The sequence below is a fragment of the Paralichthys olivaceus genome, chromosome 11 (assembly GCF_024713975.1).
Source record: "Paralichthys olivaceus isolate ysfri-2021 chromosome 11, ASM2471397v2, whole genome shotgun sequence".
In the NCBI taxonomy this organism is placed as follows: domain Eukaryota; kingdom Metazoa; phylum Chordata; class Actinopteri; order Pleuronectiformes; family Paralichthyidae; genus Paralichthys; species Paralichthys olivaceus.
In genome coordinates this window covers 14,613,226-14,636,367 of record NC_091103.1, presented here as the reverse complement: position 1 = coordinate 14,636,367, position 23,142 = coordinate 14,613,226, and the positions used below count along the sequence as shown (strand labels likewise).

The 23,142-nt window shown below is 39.6% G+C and overlaps 1 protein-coding gene and 1 non-coding gene across 4 annotated transcripts in view; both read left to right on the top strand.

Moving 5' to 3' along the window:
- limk1a (LIM domain kinase 1a) overlaps positions 1-23,142 on the top strand; it is a 49,231-nt gene that overhangs the window by 3,359 nt on the left and 22,730 nt on the right. For 2 of the 3 annotated variants that reach the window (XM_069534108.1, XM_069534107.1), the window contains exon 3: positions 19,557-19,695. In XM_069534108.1, the coding sequence (XP_069390209.1) occupies positions 19,557-19,695 (139 nt within the window). Of the gene's footprint in view, positions 1-5,278; positions 5,474-19,556; positions 19,696-23,142 lie in introns of those variants that run through there. The other variant, XM_069534109.1, reaches the window with a different exon arrangement.
- trnar-ucu (transfer RNA arginine (anticodon UCU)) lies at positions 17,550-17,641 on the top strand. Its single transcript is given in 2 exon segments — positions 17,550-17,586; positions 17,606-17,641. It is a non-coding gene; the product is annotated as a tRNA-Arg (tRNA).

The window sequence follows — 23,142 nt, the reverse complement described above, 5'->3', positions numbered from 1 at the left end:
GCTTCTTATGGAAATATCAGACTCTGTAGCTCCTTAAAATGCTTAGCAAGTGGTGTGAAGTGGACTTTTAGAGTTATTTCCTGAAAACAGCTGCTTTAAGAGCAGCGAGAATGAACCAGAACTGTAAATGTAAACGAACAATGAGTAAAATGTTTGTGAAAACGAGGGGAGCTGCAGATTGAGGGGATTATTCTCTGTTGGTGACTCCTGCTCTGCACATCATCATTTGATTTATTGTTTTTAATATAAAAATATGGATCACAGCAGTTTTAAAGAGCAGAGCCGGTGAGTCTCATGATGAATGAATGGATGAGTCTAGAGCTGAAACAACTAGTTGAATGATTGATTGATTAATTACTCAGAAAATGAATTTGCTGCATTATAACACCACACACACACACACACAAACACACACACACATTTTCTGTAATAATTTGAAATATCATTTACGATGAACCGATTAACATTTTTTCTTATGTTTTTCTCTCTAATGATCACATTGATTATTTAATCCAGTGAGAAAATAGTCAGCAGATTAATCAATGGAAAATCATTATTGCATGTGTTATTGGCAGTGAGTAGACATGTCCGTTAACTTGACACATATTTACACTTTACTTCTTCTCAACAATCTTTACTTTTCCTCTTTCTTAGAAATATACCTTTGTTTTCTTATTTCTTCCTCATGTCTTTGGTCTTTTTAACGCCTGAGGTTTTTTGTTTCTGTTTTCTTCAAGCTGCTTGTGTAGCTCTAGTATCTGCAGCCACAGTGATTAACATTTCCACAGCGCTGTGAGTGAGTGTGTGTGTGTGTGTGTGTGTGTGTATATGTTTGTGTGTGTTTAGTTTTACTTTTCAGGGGTTTTTTGTCTGGAGAGCACACTGAGATCGAAGCATCACTTCACACTCATATGATTCAAATGTGAACCTGGACAAAATGTCTTCTGTTTCCTCTCAGTCAGATTCTGATAAAGGACCCTGTGGCATTTTGTGTGTGGGCAGTGAGATTACACGTGTCTCTGTGTGAAAGACATTTATTCATATTTCTGAATTTTAACCAGTGAAACCAAAAACCTTCATCTGTAATATTATTAAAATGATCTCCATTGACAAAAACAGTGGACACGTTTACATGGGCACAAATATTCTGATATGACCTGATATTTCACACAAGGCAGCAAATTAAAACAGACAAGTCATGAAATCATTCAATTTCAAAAACGAATTAATTTTGTGTCTAATAAGTCAAGAGAAAATCTTAAAATTAAATTTGTAAATGTTGCTGCTCGCTCTCTTTCCTCTAAAACCGAGGTGCATGATCACTATAAAACCCATCCATCCATCATCTGCACCACTTATCCTTTTGAGGGTCACAAGGGGCTGGAGCCAATCCCAACTGACACTGGGTGAGGGGTACAACCTGCACAGGTCCTGAGACACAGTCAACATACAGAGACTAAGTCAGTCAATTTCTAATTTTGGTGTAAAGAGGTGTACTTTGAAATCTTGGAAAAGCCAAGCTACTGATCCCAGTACTTGTATTCTGTTTAAATCAGAAATAAAAAGCTTAGATTTTTATCATGTAGATTTGACAGTTGAGGACAAATGTTTAAGGAGAATACAACATTATTTGGTCAGTGTTTATATTTACTCTAGTAGTTAATAGTTAATACAATGTTATTCCAGTGTAGACATTGTCCTTCTGGTCTCTTAATGAGTTTCTTCTTCTTTGAGGTAATAAAAGTCCTCGTGCCTCCTCCTGTGCAGGTCGACACATTGTCTCTGTGTGGAAACCCCCCCACAGTGTGTCATTAATGAAGAGTGAATTAGAAATCTGAGGAGGGTATCTGGACACGGCTGAAGTCAGTGTGTGTGTGTGTGTGTGTGTGTGTGTGTGTGTGTGTGTGTGTGTGTTTGTGTGTGTGTGTGTGTGTGTGTGTGTGTACAGAGACATCTGGCTGCCTCAGCATGTGAAGTAAAGTGGCTCTCTGGGGTGTTTTGGCACAGAGAGCTTATATAAGCACCCCCCTCTCTAAGTGCGATATCAAAGCAGTAATTGATGAACGATAGGACCATAAGACACAGGCCAGGGGGCCCGAGAGAATGCTGACTGTTGTATAATGACCTCAGTTCAAAGACAGAAAGTGACCAAAGAGACACAAAACGATTCCAAAGTGATGCAAAAAGAGAGAAAGAAATGATCAGACCGCGTTTAAGGAGGCCTCTTACCCCTCTGAGCCCAGAGGTCTGTTTTGACATGAACCGTCCACATTCACACTTCTTAGAGGTGTCTGATATCAGCCTGCAGCTTCACAACGCATCACACAAGTGTTAAATATACAGCAATAACGCCATGTCAGTTACTAAGTCTTTAGTTTAGTTAATTATAGTGTTTAGGAAGGTGTTGCTTCCTCATAGAATAAACCAGATCTAGAAATTAGAGGAAATGCTTGTCTGACCCAGATCCACATCCTGAGAGGGGACGGCATCGTCATGGAGGAGGAGGATTTAATATGTCAGACAACACTTCTGTGGAACATTTCACTAGTGGGAGCTTAAATCCAAACAAAAAAATGGTGAGGGGAGGAATGCAAAATGAAAGTGTCAGTGTTACATAGAGATTCTCATGAGTCCCTTCGGTGAAAAAAACTGTTCCTCAGAGAACAGCAGTGGTTCACTGGACTGGTGGTTTCATGGGAACTGCAGCAGTTTTCTAACTGTGAACTGTTTTCACACTGGATGTTTTTTTCTGTCTCTGTTTTTTCCCAAAGCTCAACTAGACAGACCGTAACATCCATTCTGTGCCAAGATTTATGAGTCAACCACCAATATGGATCTAAAGAATCACTTTATGAGACAACTTGCATTGTTAGGATATTCATTAATACAAAAAGCAAATCAAAAGTTTCTCAATTATTTTTAACTGCAATGAAATGCACATGTTGTGATGTTGATGTTGCAAAAACTGAAACAGTTCCCACTCCTGGTTCATCACATGTCCCACTGTACGAGATGCGTCTCATAGAATCGTGGTTTTCACCTAAAAAATGAGAGCAGAGACACATGATCAGCTTGAAAATGCCATTTTTTATTATTCATTTATTAATTCATTATTTTTTTCACAAGCCGTCAGGACTCAGAGACTTAAGCCTTATTCAGATTTGTGGGGGTGAGTTTATTCGACTTGTCAGGGGGGTTGCAGATATTATGTTAACGTTGTTCTTGACATTACAGAAAAGATGAAGGTGTGTAGAATCATTATGACGGCACTAAAAACCCGGAGTGCCTCTGAGGAATAAGAGGATTTATGCTCATCAGCTTTCTATTGGTTTCATGGTTTTTATTCTAGATTTTTGTATATTTAGTCATTATGTAGATATACATTTATTTCATAGTCTGAAATGGCAGCTTACATTAATTCAAAATAATTTTCCTAGTTAGACAAAAGTTAGACAAAAGAACAAGTGATTAGTACAAAATAGAAATAAAAATGGACAATAAAATATAAGACATGCAGACATGTACATGCATGAAACTAGAAAAAACCAAACTGCCAATCTACATCTCTATATTTGTACTCAAGCAGTGAACTCCTGCTGCAGTGTCTCTGCAGCACAGTGCAGCTCTGTCCTGTTCTCAGTAAAACTATTTCTGCTCGACAGTCACTGCTGAGTCACAAAGGACCACAGAGACTGTCATAGCACTTATACGTGCACGCTGACTCACTCTGTAGAACACTGCCACTGATAACTGATTGATTTAGGACTGATGTGTAGTGATTGTTTTGAAAATCTGCACGGGTGAAACAAGAGATTGAAGCAAAAGAAAAATAAAGACCAGGAATCAATGCAGATGAAGAAAGTCGGTTATATTTGAAATAGAAATGTGCACCAGATTTAGCTGTGCAGCTCCGTCCTGCAGTGAAGTTTTTCTCAGTAACAGACACAGTGAAGAGCTGCAGTGACTCAGCTGTTTCTACCTGCAGATGAACTCTGCCCGGTAACAGAAGCTGCAGGAAAAGATGGAGGCAGAACAAGATCATTTATTTTGCCTGCATGTGTTGGATTGTAGACTGAGCTGAGGGAGTAAATAAATCATAGTGAACAACACTGACCTCCCTCTGTGTTACTGGTTCTCTGATGTTGATAAAGTCAGATTATGTGGAGTCAGACAACATTGTGGAGTCCCTGAGGAAAATAAGATGATGTGGATGTTAATCACAATCAAACTCTCAACAGAGGAGCTTTGAAAATCTTACACAGTTGCAGTGAAGTTGAGTTGAGCTGAAAATCAGTCGTTTAATTGATCCGTTGATTGAGAGAAAAATAATCTGCTTCATTGCTGTGATCGGATTGTGTCGTAAACATGTATTCAGTTAATGAAACATGCTACACATCTCATTTTTAGCTGTTTACATGTCCAGATCCTGATAACTGTGTTAGTCTCTAATGCTGTAGTGCTCCTTAGCAACTGTTTCTATGGTGACGTGAGTCTGAGACATCCACATGGGATTTACCCTCCATCATTGGACTGACTGACTTTTTCTGTGTAACTCGCTGTAAATCAATGAGCCGACAGCACCAGTGCTGGAAGAAGTACTTGTACTCTCAGAAGTACTTTAATGTAAAAATACGCCGTTACAAGTAAAGGTCCTGCATGAAAGTAGTAATTAAACTGATTTGTTTTCTCTGATGAGTTGTTTCTGCATGTGAATATGTGAATATGCAGAATCCCCTCATGGCTGGAACTCTTCTGGTTTACGTTTCTAGTTCGACCAATCACGTTTGAGCAGGCTTAGGTCGCCCGCAGGTAAACAGTCCCTGTGGAGAGGAAAGGAGGAGGACGACATTGATCAAAATGCATCAGATATCAGCTTTTTTAAATATAAAACACCCACAAAAAGTATCTCTGTTGGTGTTTTGTGTGGAGAAACGTTTGACTGTACGGACTGTGAGTGAGGTTACGCTTCACCTGATAAAAGAGAAGATGACGTTTCACTCCAGCCTCTCCCTCATCCTTTAGGAGGCTTTAACAGATGATGTGTAGTAGAAATCTGATTTGTGCTGCTAGAATCTTTAAATGTATTGAACGTTGTGCAGGGTACAAGGGCAGGATTCATCCCAGTCTTCATAGGGTTTGAAAAAGAAGAAATTAGCAGCCATGTGACGTCTGCTGGGTCATGTCTGTTCCCACAGGGCAGGCAGTTGACAGGAAATGGTCAGAGAAGAAGCGTGACCCCTGGTGCATCTGCGCTGAGAGGAAGTAGAGGAAGTAAAGGAAGAGAGAGACAGAGAGGGAGAGAGTCATTGATGGTTGAGCCAGCGAGGCGGTGAGAGAGTGTGAGGCCGGTCGAGCTGTTAAACATCCGATCTGCTGACATGAGTCGTTCCTCTGACTGTCAAAACAAGACCCTCGCTCCCACCGCTGACATGTCAGCCGAGGTCCAGTGCAGTGACAGACTGCTGCTCTCAAAGTAAGTGAACCAGTGAAGTTATGCAAGTGGATGATTATTGAGTGTTTAGTTTATCATATCAGGACAAATAGACTGAAAAAAAACGAGACTTAACCAAAGTCACAGTCGCTCCAGCAGACGTGGTTTGTTGATCTTTCATTAAAAAGAACCGTAAAAAATGCTGGATTATTTTTAAGACAGCCTTTGTCTTGTTGTGTCGTGTTGTTCGAACTAAACATTAGTCTGAGAACTAAGTAGATTTATCTTGTTTTATCATCATTTTATTTGGTGTAAAATGTGAATTGTTTTAATTTATTTAACAATGTTTGTTGATTTGCGCAGTCGGCTGAATACGACTGCAACTAATTCTTATTTTCATTATCAATTACTTTACAGACAATCTCCTTCATTAATTAGATAATCATTTGGTTAATGAAACAACAAACTGTCTATTAAATTATCCAAGGAAGAAAAAACATAAATTGTGTCATGTTTTCCAGACAAGCAAGTCCAACTCATTTTGGCACTATTTTATTACCTTTACAGATCTGTTTCACTTTATTTAACGTTGTGTGATAAAGACATTTATGTTGATTTCTCAGAGAAAAGTTCATGGACTTTGTTGAAAAAGGCTTGTTTAGGGGACGGATATTTATGAGTGTGTGTAATTTGGTGCAGATCTCTTTTTATAAACAGGCTGTTGGACCTTGGCAGAGGTATCGTCTCCGGTTTTATAATGAATAATGTAATAATCAATAGTTTTAGTGTCTAGTTTTAATCTGCACTAATGTTTCTGTTAAATACACAAAGTAAAGCTAACATTCTGTCCAACACCACATTTTTCATTTAACTCAAATTAAAACGCCCTTCCTATAAAAGCCCTAATGTGCTTTGTGTTTCGAAACAACAGTCTGAAGCCCAGAGGTTCATTTTATTTGGACAAAAAGAAAAGCAGAAAGAAACTAATATCAGTGATTTTTCTTGAATTGATTCGAAATCATCAAACACAGGTTATGTGCTCTGTTTTCTGAATAATCCGTCTCATGGCTCAGCAGCAGCTGACTGTCACACCTGAGGTTTCACTTCCCATCACGTCTCCACACAGAAACTGTTAAACTCACACAAATGTAACAAACAACACCTTCATTTGATTCTTAAAATACATAAATCGCATAAATACATTTTATTTATAGCTGCCTATCAGAACACTCAAGGTCACCTTACACAGCAGATAAAAACACAACAACCTAAGAAACAGTGTATCAAAAATGAACAAAAATGAAATGAACAGTGAATAAAAAATGGAAGACAATCAAACTTGAAAAGCCTGTTTAAATAAACAGGTTTTACTAGAGGGATGTCGTTATTGAATTGTGGTTGATATGATTTCTCATTTCTCTTTAGATTGTCTCTCACTTCTCGTTGCGTGCAGCAAACATCAGTCTGTTGTGTGTGTCACACTTCTGTCTGTGTGTGTCCAGAAATCCCCCGGGTGTGATGCTGACTTCTGTTTATAGAGCAGGACAATGAATCAAACGCTGCTGTGTCACTTGTGACTCACATCATCTGCATGTGTAGTTATTATAGATGAATGTTGCTGTCACAATACGACATGAGGATTTCACAAGTGTGTGTGTGTGTGTGTGTGTGTGTGTGTGTGTGTGTGTGTGTGTGTGTGTGTGTGTGTGTGTGTGTGAGTGTGAGTGTGTGTGAGTGTGTGTGGTGCCACTCCTTGCTCAGGAAACTTTTAACCAGGGTTTGTAAAGTAATTCATGGCTGTTTAAATCTTTAACAAACCATTTAACCTACTTAATTTGTGTTCAGCTATAAGACAATAATATGAACAGAAGCTCTTTTATTCATCTTTTCTCCACTGAACTGTTTGAACAGTTATTATCTGGAGAAGTGCTGCAGGACATCTGGACGGAAATCCATTTAGAAACTGTTTATCAATGTTTACAAGTGTAGACTTATTGGATCATTGTAGAGCAGTTTATTTATGACTTATTAACTATAAATGGCTTGTTTGCTGGAGGGGTCTCACTAATCATCGTATAGTTAACAAAGTGCTGGAGGCTAGCTTATAATGATGGACCATATATGAAAATAGAGTATATAAGTATATGTATATAGAGGCAGTGCCCAGAAAGTGGAGCCAATGTGGAATTGCCTGAAACCTGTACTCTCTTGAATGGCCAGCAGAGGGAGACTCCACTGGTTAAAGAAGTCAGTCGTTATAAAGGTCTAAAATGAAGAAATAGTCACTCTCAGCTTTCAAGTCTTCTTGAATACAGAATGATTTTATTCATATGGTCCTATTTAGAGTCAAAGAGACGTTAAAGCACAGAAAACATTGGGGCGTGGATACCGTGTGATTGACAGACACTACCGTCCAGTGGGTGCAGTTCCCAGGTGTGGGTGCTTTGATAGATGGTGCCTGACCAGAAACTGCTATCAATGTATTTATTGATATTGTACTGATCATAACATTTTTTCTGCATATACATTTGTTTGTCTGATTTTTTCATGCAGCTCTCATTGAGACAGACATGAGATGATGCACTTCGATATTTTCTGCTTACAACCCTTTTATATAAATCTATTTTCATGTGTGATTTTCTAAAGCTGTTAGATATTCAAGTAAAGCTTGTCATTTAAAAAAGAAATGAATATTCTCTTCTCACACTTCCTCTCTGCCTGCACTCCTGCTCCTCGTCACCCTGAAACCTCAGTCGACTCGTACCTCCTGATAACGTGTAGACAGGAGAAAGGAGTCATGTGTTGGCGCATTTTGATTAATCGGCTGTTCCCAGACTCTAACCTTTGGCTCCACTTCCAAACTTTTAATCACACTGTGAAAATTCAATGATGTTGCTTTTGGAGCAGATAGAGTCCAGACTAAAACCCTGAACATGATTAAAGAAAGGAAGATTAACGCCCTTGTTCTCCTTGTGTTGAGTAGTGAGTCCTGTAACTGCAGGTTTGACCTTATTCACATAAAATAAATTATACAGACCTTCACTTTATTCACCTTTGACAATTTATAATATATATTGAAAAAATTGCTAAACTTAAAGGGAAAGTTCAGAATTTTTCAACCTGGGCCTTATGTTGATAAATCTAAGTGTTTATGGTTAAAGCGTTTGGAATCGGTCCAGTAGATCGTCTCCATTGGCAGCAGCAACATGGCGTCAGTGGCTACAATGTAATCTTATGGTTTGAGTTTTTAACCATTAAAAGGCTGAAGTTGTTATTCTGCATCTTCGCTAAGAGTCTGTGATATACATTTTCACTGCATTTACACGGTGTGGTGCTATGGATCATGAACTGTATATGAAAATAAACATAGACTCCAGGTCTATAGAGTGAATCCAATGTGAAGTACTTTAAACCTGTATTCTCTTGAATAACCAGCAGAGGGCGACTCCTCGGTTGCGGAAAGCTTCTAGAGAAGTCTCTAAAAAAATAACTCTACTTCTCGATGGAATCATAACATTAGTGAACATTTTCAAAGGAGTTTATCTTCTCCAATGACAGTTTCAAGTCCACTTCAACACATCATGATGTTCATTGTGAGGAAGAAAATGGTGCAGTCACAGTTTCCAGTTATTCTGGATGCAGATCAGAAAACTTGATTTTTAATTTTAGTTTTAAAATGACATTTAAAAAAGAAAACATATTAAATCTCACTATGAATAGAGTTTATCTTTTAATAGATTCTTTTCACTGCAGACATTTTGTTAAAGAAGGCAAAACAGAGGTGTAAATGAAAACATTGGCTTCACTGCATCAAGTGTCCCAATAAGCGATGTGAGTGAGTGACCATAAACAATGGAGGAGATGTGGAAGTGGCTGCTGTAAATGAAACAGCAGCAGCACAAAGAGAGCTGTTAATGAATGAGCCCTCTGCTGTCTCCTCTGAATCCCAGTAAACAACACTCATGGTGGTTCCCAGAGCTCACTGAGGCCTTTCATCATTTCCCCACAGTGGAACAAGTGTGAAGGGCCCAGACCGACTGCTGACAGTCAGTCAGTCCACGCAGCTTAACAATCACAAAGGAAACTGCTGCCGTGCACATCATTCACTCACAGTCTGCCAGCGCTCCTGTTTATCAGCTGAATAGACCAGCGATCCTCGGATAAAGAAAGCAGCTGAAACATTTGTTCAGCAGAGCCCAGGCTACGCAGCCTGCAATTATTTCCACCGATTAAAATTCACAACCTGCTTCCCTCTGCTGCTCATTGATTTATTTAGGAGCAGCGAAATCCCAGAGTTTAATTCTGGTGTCAGTGCCACTGAGCTTGAGTTTACCAATGTCAGGGGAACAGTAAGCTGCGGCTCTGTCAACACGCTACAGGAAGAGGAAGTGTGTCTGACATGAAGGCAGTTTCCCTGGTGTCACCATCAAGTCAGTCAAAGTCAAAAACAAAAGCAGCCTCAGCCTGCAGGAACTAGCCTGACTAGCAGGTCAACAGTTCAATTAATTAGCAATTAAAGCAAAACAATGTAACTTTTACTGAGCAACAGCGCCCTCTGCAGCCACACATGGTGATTGATTCTGTTTGAGTGATCAAGAGGTTTTCATGTAGAGACAAAACAAAACCTGTCAATCTCTTGACTGTATTGTCCCTCGCAGTGTGGTAATCCCCACCTGAGGAGCTGCAGCTGTAACAAAGCCAACAAATTATTTTTAGAATTATTCACATTTTAAAAGTTTCAGATCTCTAACAATTTCAAGAGCAATGCTGAACTTATTGGATCTGTTTCTGTCAATTTAATCTGCGACGATCAGTCAGTTCCACACTTCTCAGAGGAGATCGTACCCACTCACCACAGTTACATAGAGCAAGAGCAGACGTTCACGTGGGATGAGTGGGAATGAAAGTGGCTCCATGCTCCATGTTCACAGTCATTGAGCCATCATTTGAGGCAGCTGTTTGAAAGTACAAACAGTTGCATAGTGTTGCTTTTAACCAGGTGGATGCTGAATATATGAAACATTACAGTAGAATCTCTTTTATAAGACAAATTGAGAATCAGCCCTGTAGTTGTATAAATCAGACAACAATAAAAAATAGAATAAGAAATTATCAAATATATAAACATATAAAAAAATAATATGTGCATGTGTAACAAAAGCAGTCTGGGAGCTTATTTCAACTTCATTTAAGCTAATGAGAGGCATTGATTTGACGGCACCATTATTTCAAACAGCACTTATCTGCTCAAAGATAATTCCATGACTAATCTTTTTCCTTTATTTCTTTTTTTTATCATATGCATTGAATAGGTTTTTTCCAATTGTTAATACTGCTTCATCAATAAAGTTTGATAAATACACAAATGTCAGGGGGAGACAGATTTAAGCCCGATTGGCTGAGGGATATCCTGGCGAATAATACAGGGGGTTAGTCGAAGGCGATGAGGTAATGCCTCTTTATGTGAGAGGGTGACATCATCGCGGTGGCATTCTCTGTTGCCATGGGAAGGGGAAGGGGGGAGGATGGGTGGGTTGATTAAACAGGGGGCACAGAAAGGGAAGTGTGGGAATGAGATGGAGGTGTGTGTGTGTGTGTGTGTGTGTGTGTGTGTGTCTATGAGTTATAACAAATGTGCTTATATCAGTACATTTTAACAGCAATTGATTTAATAAAGTAAATAAATACGACAAACTATGGGAACCTGCTGGGGTTGGATTTTTCCTCTGTTGACTTTATGTCATTGACGTTATCTCAGCTGTGGCTATGACCACGTCCTTGTCGTCTGCAGAGACGATGTCACAGTGTCAGTTTTTCTTTCACATTCTGTATCAGTCCATCCGTTGTGTAAGACGCAGAGGTTCCTCTTCATTTTTAGTTGCAGCTTTTTTGCAGTAAACACAGGATATAACTTTTGACAGTCTGTGGAGAATCTCTGTTGAGGGTTAAAAATATTCTCTCGCAACAAAACGTAGTCACGGATAATATATTATTGTTTGTATATTTATTTCACACTTTGCTCTGCTTTAAGACGACTTCATCTTTATAGTTCTCTAAACTGGAGTTTTAATTTTTAATTTTTTAATTTGTCTTTCTGTTGCTACGGCCATTTTATCAGTCACTAAATCTACGTTTGTTTTCCAGAGTCGTATTATAGATTTCTTGATGAGGATACTCTCTTGATATATTGGCCTGTGTGTTACTAATCCTCCTGGAAGATGGAAATCTTGGCTCTGGATGAGGAATCCTTGTCTATTTATGTCTCCGCAGAGGATCAAGAGAGGGGTCTCCCCCAGACAGTTAGCTGGTTTATCACCATGGACGGGTGTGTGTGTGTGTATGTTCCTCCCTCTTACCCATAGCCCCCCTGTCTCTTTCCCAGTGGCTGTATTTTCTCTTTGTCTGTGAGGGTTTCAGCTTCGCCTGCAGGTCCAGTAGCATTTGCTGAACACTGGGATGGTTTTCTGCAGTCGACACATTTGTCTCTGTCACTGTCAGACCTCATATACTTGACGTTTACTGTCAGATTGTACTGGAAGGCTGGGTCGACCATTGTATTGACTTATTGATCCCAAATACTCAAAGCATTTCTGGTCTGCTGTCTCTGCAGACAGGAAGGAGATGGATGTCCTTCTGAGCTCCACGCAGATGATGGAAGACTTAATATTTAATGAGGAGATGTGTGTGTGTGTCTGTGCTGGTGTGTGTGTGTGTGAGAGGTGTAGCTCCTCATAAATGTGCATCTGTCAGTTGGTAATGATCCTGCTCCACACCTCTGCCAGGACACACACACACTGTTTCCTTTTGACTCCTCCTGCTTCCTGTAGCGGTGTCAGCCTGCACGTCATTTAATGACCTCTGGCCACATGCACACACACACACACACACACACACACACACACACACACACACACACACACACATCATAAAACCAGAACTGCATGATCAGCACGGTTTGTGTGGGAGTCAGGTTAAATTTTAGTTATATTTCACTGTGAGACATTCAAGGACACATCTGACAACAAGAAATCAGAGAGTGAATAAAAGAGCTGCGTGTTTGTGCAGTACTTTGTTCAAATGAGAGCTGCTGTGATTTTTTTAATTAATGGATAAGCTGTTTGACAGAAATACAATACATGATTTATTTATATTGAAATATATTTTGACATTCAATCAAGGGCTTGATTATTTTGCGCAAAAATAGTCAAATATTTTTTTAGTTTTATTTAAGAAAACATAGCTGTTTAACACATTACATTGGGCTTTGTGCAGTTGCAATGGACATTTTTTAAATCTTTAAATCTTTCAGTTTATTAGAATTTTTTTTTATTTATTAGAAAAATATTCTCAAGATGTATTGATGGTCAAAACAGCTGTTAGTTGCCGCCCTGGTTCAGACATGTACTGTAGATATTTGTGTCAGTTGTACAGTTTAGTGGAGCAGCTGCTCATGTTTCACACACACACACACACACACACACACACACACACACACACACACACACACACACACACACACACACAGAACCACAGAGCTCTGCATGTCAGACCAGTTTCACCAACAGACGACATTTACCCCTAATTAATATTTAATGGTCCATCTCTATATCTGTCATTTACCTCTGTGTGTGTCATTAGATCCATAGAACACCAGTTAAAAGTGCTCTTAAAAACTCTTAATTATTAAAGTCATAATTCCTCAGAGACATCTTTAATTAATCTGCTCTGTCTCATCATTGACCCTATTTAATTTATTGCAATTCATGACATAGTAAGACATTATAATATTGTAAAAGCTGGAACCAAAAATATTTGACATTTATGCTTTGAAAACGACTGAATTATTAGAATATTTTTACAGATTACTTAATTTAGTTTTAGTCGTATTTAAAACCCACATGAACACATTGTAATGTGAATGTACTGTAATGTAATCTGTTGTACACATTTAGTAATCAGAGGTGACGGCAGATGACACATTTTCTATTTCTCATCATCTGTGTGTCCTAATGTCTTGTTCAATATATTTACATTTTCATCAGATTCAGCAGTTCAGTCCCTCAGGGGCTTTGACTCTTTCATTCGTTCTCTCAGACCTGCTGCTCTCGGTTCATTCATATCAGCGGGGACAAGTGAATCCTGTTAGGTATTGACCTGGGTCAGACGTCAGCGTGATGAATAGACGAGGAGTCGTTCAAAAACACATTACATCATGAAACTGTCCAATTAGATCAATGAGGGAATAAGAAATATGAATAATAACGGACTAATACAGAGCAGCACTTGGATACTGTATCTGGTGTATAAATCATTTCAATTGACCAAAGACACACACAAAATATAAATATAAAACAAATGATTTTAAAATATTGTTTTTCCTTATAAAATTATCCGAGGTGAATTTTTACCTCCACCAAGGACATTATGCTTTCAGCCCTGTCCATTGGTGACTTGTTTGTAAGCAAGATTAAACGAAAACCACTGGATGGATTTCCACGAAACTTGGTGGAAGGACACAGTATGGTTCAAGAGAGAACCCTTTAAATTAAGGTGCCGTTTCAGATCAGGATTTTTTTTATTGTCTTCAACATTGTGCATTTTATTTTATAATTTTTTTTTACATTTTCACCCTTTTTCCAGGGAATAATTCATTAATCTTGTTCAATAAATTAAGCACATTTAAGGAACTGATATGAGTGTGTGACAATTGCTGCAGATGATTGAATTTAAGGGGACTGTTAGGCCTTGGCAGAGATATGTGCTCTACTGAGTGACATTGTAAGATTTCCTGTTCTATTTTACCTTGTGACCTCTAAATCATCTTTTTTCTCCACCTCGTCATGTTATATATTTTGTGAGAGTTGATCACACTGACCTAAAATTCACAGATTTTCTCTCAGAGAATGAAAGTGGCTCTCACAGATTACAAACATTGATAAGTGAATGTGACAGACAGCACTCAGCTAGAGTGAGATGTTATAGGTGAGGGGTTGAGGAAAAGGCTGCTGGCTTTTGACCTGGAAAAGGAATTTATTACTCTGGCAGACACTTTGAGCTAATTCCATCAGGGATTTGTCTCATCTGCTCTGTCACTGGTTGTTTCCTGACCCTCGGGGGGGATACAACTGGCTCTCACAGCATCTGCTCCCTCTCACTTGTTATTTATGTCCCAGCAACTTGTGACCTTTTTATTGTCTCCAAGGACAATGTATCTTAAATCAACCATCTTTTATTATCCTTACTCTCTACCCTTTCTTATAATGTGTTTTCCATATACCCTCACATATATTCTCCCTGTGTGTAACCTTGAACTTCAGTTTCCATTGCTAAGCAAAGGGACATGCATTATTTAGTTTTTTCATTTTTGCACAGTGAGGTGCCACAGCTTAGCAGAGTGTGAGAAACTGATTTTGGGAGCATCATAGCAGAGTCTTTCACACTGATAATCCTCTTACGCTCAATGCTCATCCACACACAAACTCAATCGCACAAAAACGCCCGAATGTGAGCACACAAAACCACATATTGACAAAAAAATTGTATTGTGGCATTCCTTCATTTACGGGTTAAAACTGAGTGTTTCTGTCTGTTTTCTTTACTTCTGAGACAAAACTATTGTCCTGAAGGCAGAGATTTTTGCATTTCCATCTGGGAGTCACTAATTTATTCACCCATATCTTTAATCCTCTGCTGCCACTCCCAGCTCCAAGAGACGCTTCCATGAAGGAGCTGAACCTTAGTGTGCATTAAACTCCCTCTTAGTGTGTGTGTGTGTGTGTGTGTGTGTGTGTGTGTGCGTGCGTGCGTGTGTGTGTGTGCGTGCAGAGAGTGCATGCACATTTAACTGCACTAACCCTCCCCAGGTAAGATTTTGCCCCTGCAGGGTTGTGTGTGTGTGTGTGTGTGTGTGCGTGTGTGTATGTGTGTGTGTGTGTGTGTGTGTGCAGTTATTGAGTGGCATAAAGAGTGAAGTGAGTAGTAGATGTCTTCTGAAAGCCTTGACCCACTTCCAAGTGTCCTCCTCCTCCTCCCCCCGCTCACCCAAACACACTGCATAGCGAAGCAGCTCTGCTACAATCTGCTGAGCTGTGGTGATGCTCTGCACCCAGACACTGGAGGGAGAGGGTGTGTCTGTGTGTCTAATAAATAAATTGTGTCTGTATGTACTGCAAGGTCATGTGTATATTTGTATGTGTGTGCAAGACTATATTAGAGTCATATTGAGTTACGAACCAGACACAAACATGTTTTACTGCAGAGTGGATGTAACTCTCTAGATTTTGTTCAAATGTAAGCCCCTGCAGAACAGAGTGAGTGAGAGCTGCAGCTAATGATTATTTTAGAATGGATGAATCCATTGATTATTTTTCCACTAACTGACCAATCAATATGTCAATAGAATATTTAAAAAGGGAAATTGTGCTTTGCAGTTTCTTTTTTTGTCAGCTAACCTAAAATTAAATGTTTCAAAGAAAACAAAGAAAAGTAGCACAAACTCAGTCAATTAGATAAATTCTGGCACTGTGTATAAAACGAAGTGATACACAGTATATGAACTATAGTCAATATATCCATGATGCATTTCATGATGACATTTGTATTTTAGGCTCAGATCTGACCTTGATTTACTTCATCCACTGAGCACAAACAAGTGTTTCCACAGCAACCTGTGATGTGTCACAGCTAGAATGAGTCATGTTCGATACACTTTATGTGGACACTCACTGTTAGAGGTTCACTGTGTTCAATTGTTGTCCATGTGAAAGGCCAGGTTTAAACTCAGTCTGTCAGAAAATATGCAGACCCACTTATATCTGATGGCATAACATGACATTGCAAAAATAATGTTCAAATAAAAAATGCCACATATCTTCAGTAAGTCAGAGCCACAAGACATAGTAGATTTTGTTTCAATTCCCAAAATGTTTTTTGTGTGTTTTTTTAGATAGATAGACATAAATGACATCTAGACACCAGGAACCACAAAATGTTACTAAAATGAGTTAATTAAAATGATTGGACAGTGGGCATGAGAGAAAACTATGGTGATATGTGGGATGAAATGAAATATTCAGCTCCATGCCCTCTTGATATGTTAGAGCAGAAAGGGCTGGTTTTAAGATGATGTGAGGGAAGCTCTGCAGACACTCACTTAGTTGTGACAGAGATTTAGACAGATTACAAACATGCACACAGGCCTGCAAGCACGTAAACAGGGCACTGACTGATGTGTACATTATAAACCAGGGGATTAGCAGCCAGTTTGATTTATGGACTGATGCAGAGTAAATGTGTTTGCAGACATGATAGAGACACGATGTCTGGTCGACAGGATCAGTGAGGTTCTACCTGCTGGTTCCGTTTTAAACCTGCTGAGTCCAACAAGAGCTCCTGAGTCACATGACATCATCAGCATCCTCTTTCCCTCTAATCTAGATCAGATCCAGATCTGATCATCAGTGACCCCTTTACTCAATATACTCCCACAGTTCACTGCAGTGTGTGTTAAGTTGTTTGCATTATAAGGGTGTGTGTGTCTCTTAATCATCCTCCCTTCACTCTGTCGGTATGTGGTGTCTGATCAGTCGGTCAGTCTGATCTGACGTCAGTCGGGACAGTTTTCTAATGAACTCTGGTGAAAGACAGACAGTCACACACACAGACACTTGCAGGCAGACAGACACAGAAAGACAGACACACAGAGACAGAGAGACAGACAGACTGAGTCATAACTGTATTTATTATGGTTCCCATTCTCCTCCACAACGTGTTCTTTCTTCCTGTGCTCTACATATTGATGTCATCACTAAATATGACAGCCCCTGTGGTCGTCAGAGTAAACACACACTCTGCCCTGAAGAGCATGTTGTTGTAGTCGTGCACCACAATGATAATGTTGTGTTGTGTGTTTTGGTGTGATGTCATACGTTCCACCTCAGCTGGGGTGGTGAGTGACAGACACTGAGTCCAGAGTTTGTTGGTTCAATTCCCACAAATGAAAGTTCTGTATATCACTTTAAAGAATGACCTGATCCTCTGCTGAGTACGACTTCACACAGTTTGAGTTTCTTCCTCCGTTATGTATCTCTACATGTGTTAGGAGACAGAGTCTGTGTGTGGCTCTGTGGCGCAATGGATAGCGCATTGGACTTCTAGATGAGTTATGGGCAAGTCATTCAAAGGCTGTGGGTTCGAGTCCCACCAGAGTCGTGTTTTATCCATTAAAGGTACAGTGTGTGGAGTTTTGTGATATCCAGGGTTGAAGTTGCATGTTGCAGCTGAATGCCCCTCACCTAAACAAACATGAAATCACATGACAGAGAACATGTGGTAGCCTTCAATTCTCATTAAAAGTGTTTAGTTTGTCCAGTCTGGACTAATGTAAAAAACATGGCGGCCTCCGTAGAGAGGACCCCCTTCATGTTAATATAAAGTACTTAATTATAAATGGCCTGTTCTGGGGTAACAATTCATACAATTTAGATGAAACAAACTAGTGAAAACATCATGAGGATTATTCTACGTAAAATTTCTGCCAATCGATCACTTTCACCTAAATCTAACACACTGAACCTTTAAATGAAAACTGACCAGATCGAGTGTAACTGACAACATTCAGTCTGTACATGTTCTGTACTCACTGGTGTGGTCTGTGAATTTCTCCACGATAGCCTTCTCCTCATTATTCAGAGTTTGTTGGATTGATTCCCACCAGTGTCTATATTTATACATCAGTTTGAGTGAAAATGAAAGTTCGGTAAAACTTTGTAAGAATGACCTGATCCTCTTCTGAGTACGACAGTTTCTCTGAGTTTCTTCCTCCTCTCTGGGTCTGTACCTGTGTTGAGAGTCGTTATGTTAAACAGGTAAGCTCTAGACAATCCCCCAGTTAGTGGGTCGTTTGGGTCCTCCGAGTCAAGGTGTGAATAGCTGTTGATACCTGCCAGTCATTGACCCACCCTGCTATTGTCTGATGTGTAAAAAACCTTTAGTCAGTAAGAACTGAAGACGATTGGATGAGAGGGGAAACATCTTCCAGAAACACAAGCAAGTCCAATTGCCTACGTGCACTTGTACAACCTCTGAAGATACCATGACCTGGATGACTGAGAATCTTCACAAATATTTCAGAGTTAAACACAAATTTCAAATGAATGTTCATACATTACTTCACTCTCAGCTCAACTTTCCAATATTTACAGTTTCTTTGATTTCAGTCACACTGAAAAATAAATAAAAGTAACACTAATCAAGTTTTTCCCACATTCAGCTTAAACATTAGAAACCATGAAACCTACCGGAATGCAATTGTCAGTCATCAGTACACAGACATGTCGTACACTGTGTTCAATCTATACCAAGAGACACACAGAGACAGACAGACTGACTGAGTCTGCTTGGTCTTGCTTGTGTCACTACAGAGTCAATATAAGACTAATAAGTCTCCTCCCTGATGATCATGTTTGTGCACAAATACACTTTATATAACTGTATTTATTATGGTTCCCATTCTCCTCCACAACGTGTTCTTTCTTCCTGTGCTCTACATATTGATGTCATCACTAAATATGACAGCCCCTGTGGTCGTCAGAGTAAACACACACTCTGCCCTGAAGAGCATGTTGTTGTAGTAGTGCACCACAATGATATTGTTGTGTTGCGTGTTTTGGTGTGATGTCATATGTTCCACCTCAGCTGGGGTGGTGAGTGACAGACACTAAGGGATGTATTATTCCCATGAAAACTATAATTTGTGGCCCTGCAGGGAGTCATTAGGAGGGTTAGAGCCGGGTTTGCAGAGTCCTGTACAACGTAATATAGTGTTGACACAAAAACAACTGGTTAAAGGTCCAAACCGATAATTAGTGATGGAGTGATGATGCTGACCACCTTGTTTCTGCTGTTTCTGCTCAAAAAATGTTACAAAGCAGCTTAATAACACATGAGATTATGTCTTGATTTGACAGTTGCTTGATTATTGAAAATTGACCTACTCTCCTGATCAGTAAATTTAATTTGAAATATTATTGTTGTGGTTGACCTGAACCTTAATAATTCTGCTGGCATGTCAAGATGGTTTCATCTTCAAATACCTAAGTGCTCTCTGTGTCTTCTTTCCTGTCAGATGTTGTGAGTGCAGAGCCTCGCTGTCCCACTGGTATTATGAGAAAGATGGACGGCTTTTCTGCAAGAAGGACTACTGGGCCAAGTTTGGGGAGCTGTGCCACGGCTGCAATGATCCCATCACCACCGGCCTCATCATGGTAAGAGGTTCTGTCCGCTGACTCTCCTATCTCATCACATCCCTGCTTCTTTGTCTGCTGATGAACCTCAAGTTACAGCTCGGAGCTGCGACACACAGACATCCAAACATTTACAGCCTCACTTACATACATGCATGTCGGATCGGCGCCAGACCTGTAACTGACCCTGATTCCTTTGACTGCTTTGTCAGCTTGTCTTACAGACCACCGGTGAACGTCAGAGCTGTTGTTGTGTGTAGTTGTTGTGACACAGGAGAACACAGAGCTTCTGAATTGATGTGGCTGCAGCAGCGGAAAAACAGATAAACAATAGAGTCAACCTCTGTTGATAAGTGCTGCTGCATTATAGACAAGACGAGATACCGGCTCCACAGGAGAGTTGTGTCTTTTGGTTGATTAGTTGTTGAATCACACTCATTCAAAGCTTGTAGAAACAGAATAATACTGAATGTCAGTGTACTAGAATATTTATTCAAGGCCACTCAAGGCCACTGGCAGCACAAGCGAAGGTGCAATGTGGTGTCTGTCGTGCAGATGTTTATATTTTTGTGTTTGTCTCCTGGCTCTAGATGAACTCAACCTTACTGAGGTGGTTGAAGAGGTGCAGGACTGTGTTCATGCTGATTGTTCAGAGCTTTGTATCTTGATGCTCTTTTCAGCACAGAAACAGGCCTGAGCTCGTGACAGCTCAGACCTTTTAGTAAAAATGCATGGTCATTGTTACCGGTTTAGTTTGCACAGACTCTCCACAAACAAAACAACTGTAATGTTGCTTTCAACATGAATTAAAATGTTCATTTAAATAAAAATGTAGATATAGGCAACCCATTTATTATTAATTCAGCTGAAAAGGTTAGTTGCTTAATCAATTAGTTATTTTAATGATGAGTTGATCAGATCAGTTCTTTTTAAGTCTCCACCTTCTTCCAATATGCACAAATGAAATCAAAATATCCCAGATACAAACACTGCCACGTCTGCGCAGTAGTGAGGTCCTGTCAGTATACAAGCTTGGCCAATCAATGTCTCAGCTGTCAATCATGATGATTCACCCCATTTTCATAGCATCAAATAACTAAAGAAAATTTTTTCGTGGAAGTTGACTTTTTAGTTTGCTCCATGTCACATCCATGAACCTGGAGGAGGTTGGGTAAATGACCTATACTGTAGCCAGCCACCAGGGGGTGATCAAGACATTTTGGCTTGCATTTTGGGCCACAGTCATAGTCTATGATTCCAGGTTTTCACTTGTAAGCATTAGTGTCTTTTCTTTGTCTTGCCTGATGATAAACAGGACATCTGTGTGTTCTGGAATATATAATCAGAAAGGATCATGTGAAGCTCTTATAATTAATTTATAAATGAATCCATTAATTTGGGAAATGATCAGCAGATTTAATGACCTGGAAAATACAAAATAACAATTTTACTAATAATGTCATGTACATGCTACTAATCCTGGTATTCACAACCCTTTATGTATTTCATCTTCAGCAACACTTTCATGGTGAAAAGTGGCAGAACACCAGGATCCTGCTGCTCAACACATTTCACTACCTGACAGAGCAGATTTTATTATTATCTCAGCCAAAAAACCCTACAAGATTGAAAACATGTGTATGTCCCTGTATGTATGTATGTCCCTTGGAATAAGTTTTATTAATTATTAAAGCCTATTTATTTAACACATCTACTTTGTTGTATTAAAACACATTCACCATGTCAACACAGGATACCCAAACATTATTATAATATTTAAGGAGAAAGCTGGACACTTTTCACAGAAACTAGTTTGGTGTATTTAGGAATGTGGTCAGTGTGTAGAGTTGAACAGCAGCAGGATTCAACAGCAGCAGGATTTATGGCATACATCTTCCTCCCTGCTCATTCATCACTGTGAAAGCTTACAGAGCTGCCCGTGGTATTCGTCGTGGCATCCACCCATGAGGTAAAATTAGAATTATCAGCCATGGCAGCAGACGATATGAAAACTATGTCAGCTGCATGTGGAAATATGTGAAGCTCATATTCTGGAAAACTCCCGCCTGTCTACTTTGCATGAAGCGCATATGACAGGGAAATTATTCAAAGTGCTATTAGAAGTGGGATTTAACTTGAGAATTATATAAATTTGAATTTCAATTATATGCAGGTAGCATTTTGTATTTAACTTACATTTTTAGATTTTATTTCAAACAAAATATATCAGAGCTGTGGTTGAAATTGAATTTTAGTTTTGTCTTTATTTCTTTAGTTCTGTCCAGCTGAGGTTATAAACTGTTTTCCTCCAAAACCCAGATTATTGATTAAAAGAACAAATGCCTTGACTGTTTGTGCTGCTCTGATAGAAGAAACTGGTTTAAAATAAAAAGCTGAGTCTATCTTTTGAATATAAAACTGCACTTTGCTTCCAGGCCAGATTCTGCAGGCTTCATGTGTCATGGTCACAATGAACAAAACATATTCATGGCTCTGTACGTGTGTGTGTGTGTGTGTGTGTGCGCGTGTGTGTGCTTTATCATACTGCCTCCAGACAGCTTGCTCTTTGCAGTGCAATGTGAGTAATGAAACATGTAGGAGACTCCAAAGTGAATTGGGTGGAGCGAGGACTGCTGCACCACCCTTCTGCTTTAATGCTCCTTTTACAGAACTGCAGTGATTGACTATCTCTGCAGTTACACTTAAGTAAATCTGAGATCTGTCAGCCAATCAGGTCTTATTGCCAACATGGCTGCAGCAGGACAAGGTCAGCGCCCTGCGTCTGTGCCACACCCAGCAGCAGGAGAAGCAGCACACTGAAGTCCTGTCACAGTCAAAGACTTCATGCAGTGATGAGTCAGAGTCTGCAGACACACAACTGATGGTCAGCCACAGAGCCATTAATGTGAGACGAGGAGAGTAACGAGCGAGCTGTGTTTGCATTTCATGGGATTTCATTTCAAGCTTAGCCTTTAAAATGTTTTATAAACTCTAATCGCATTCTCTGCACTTTTGTGAAAGTATTTTTTACTTAAAACCACCAAGATTATTATTTTGCTTCCATTTAACTTCTTGTTTGAGCTCTTTTCTTGGCTCAGGCAGCTGTGGCCCAGGAGGTAGAGTTGGTCATCCACAAACCAGAAAGTTGGTGGATTGATGCCGGGCTCCTCCAGTCTGCATGGGGACATGTCCTTGGGCAAGACGCTGAACCCTCAAACTGCGTGACTGTTTTTGTTGGATTGTTGTCTTATTGAAGGTGTTGGTGTATTCTGTACGTTTTCTCAGTAACTGCAGCTGCTCTGTGGAGGGAGTCATTGTTGTGTGTGTGTGTGTGTCAGCAGCTTCAGCCTCCAGTAAACAGGTTGTAATTCAGTCAGTGGATATTACTCAGTCATTTACAACCTTTACTGTGACCGATTTACATACTGAACACAGCTTTACCTTCTGTAATTGAATTTTCACTTCTCC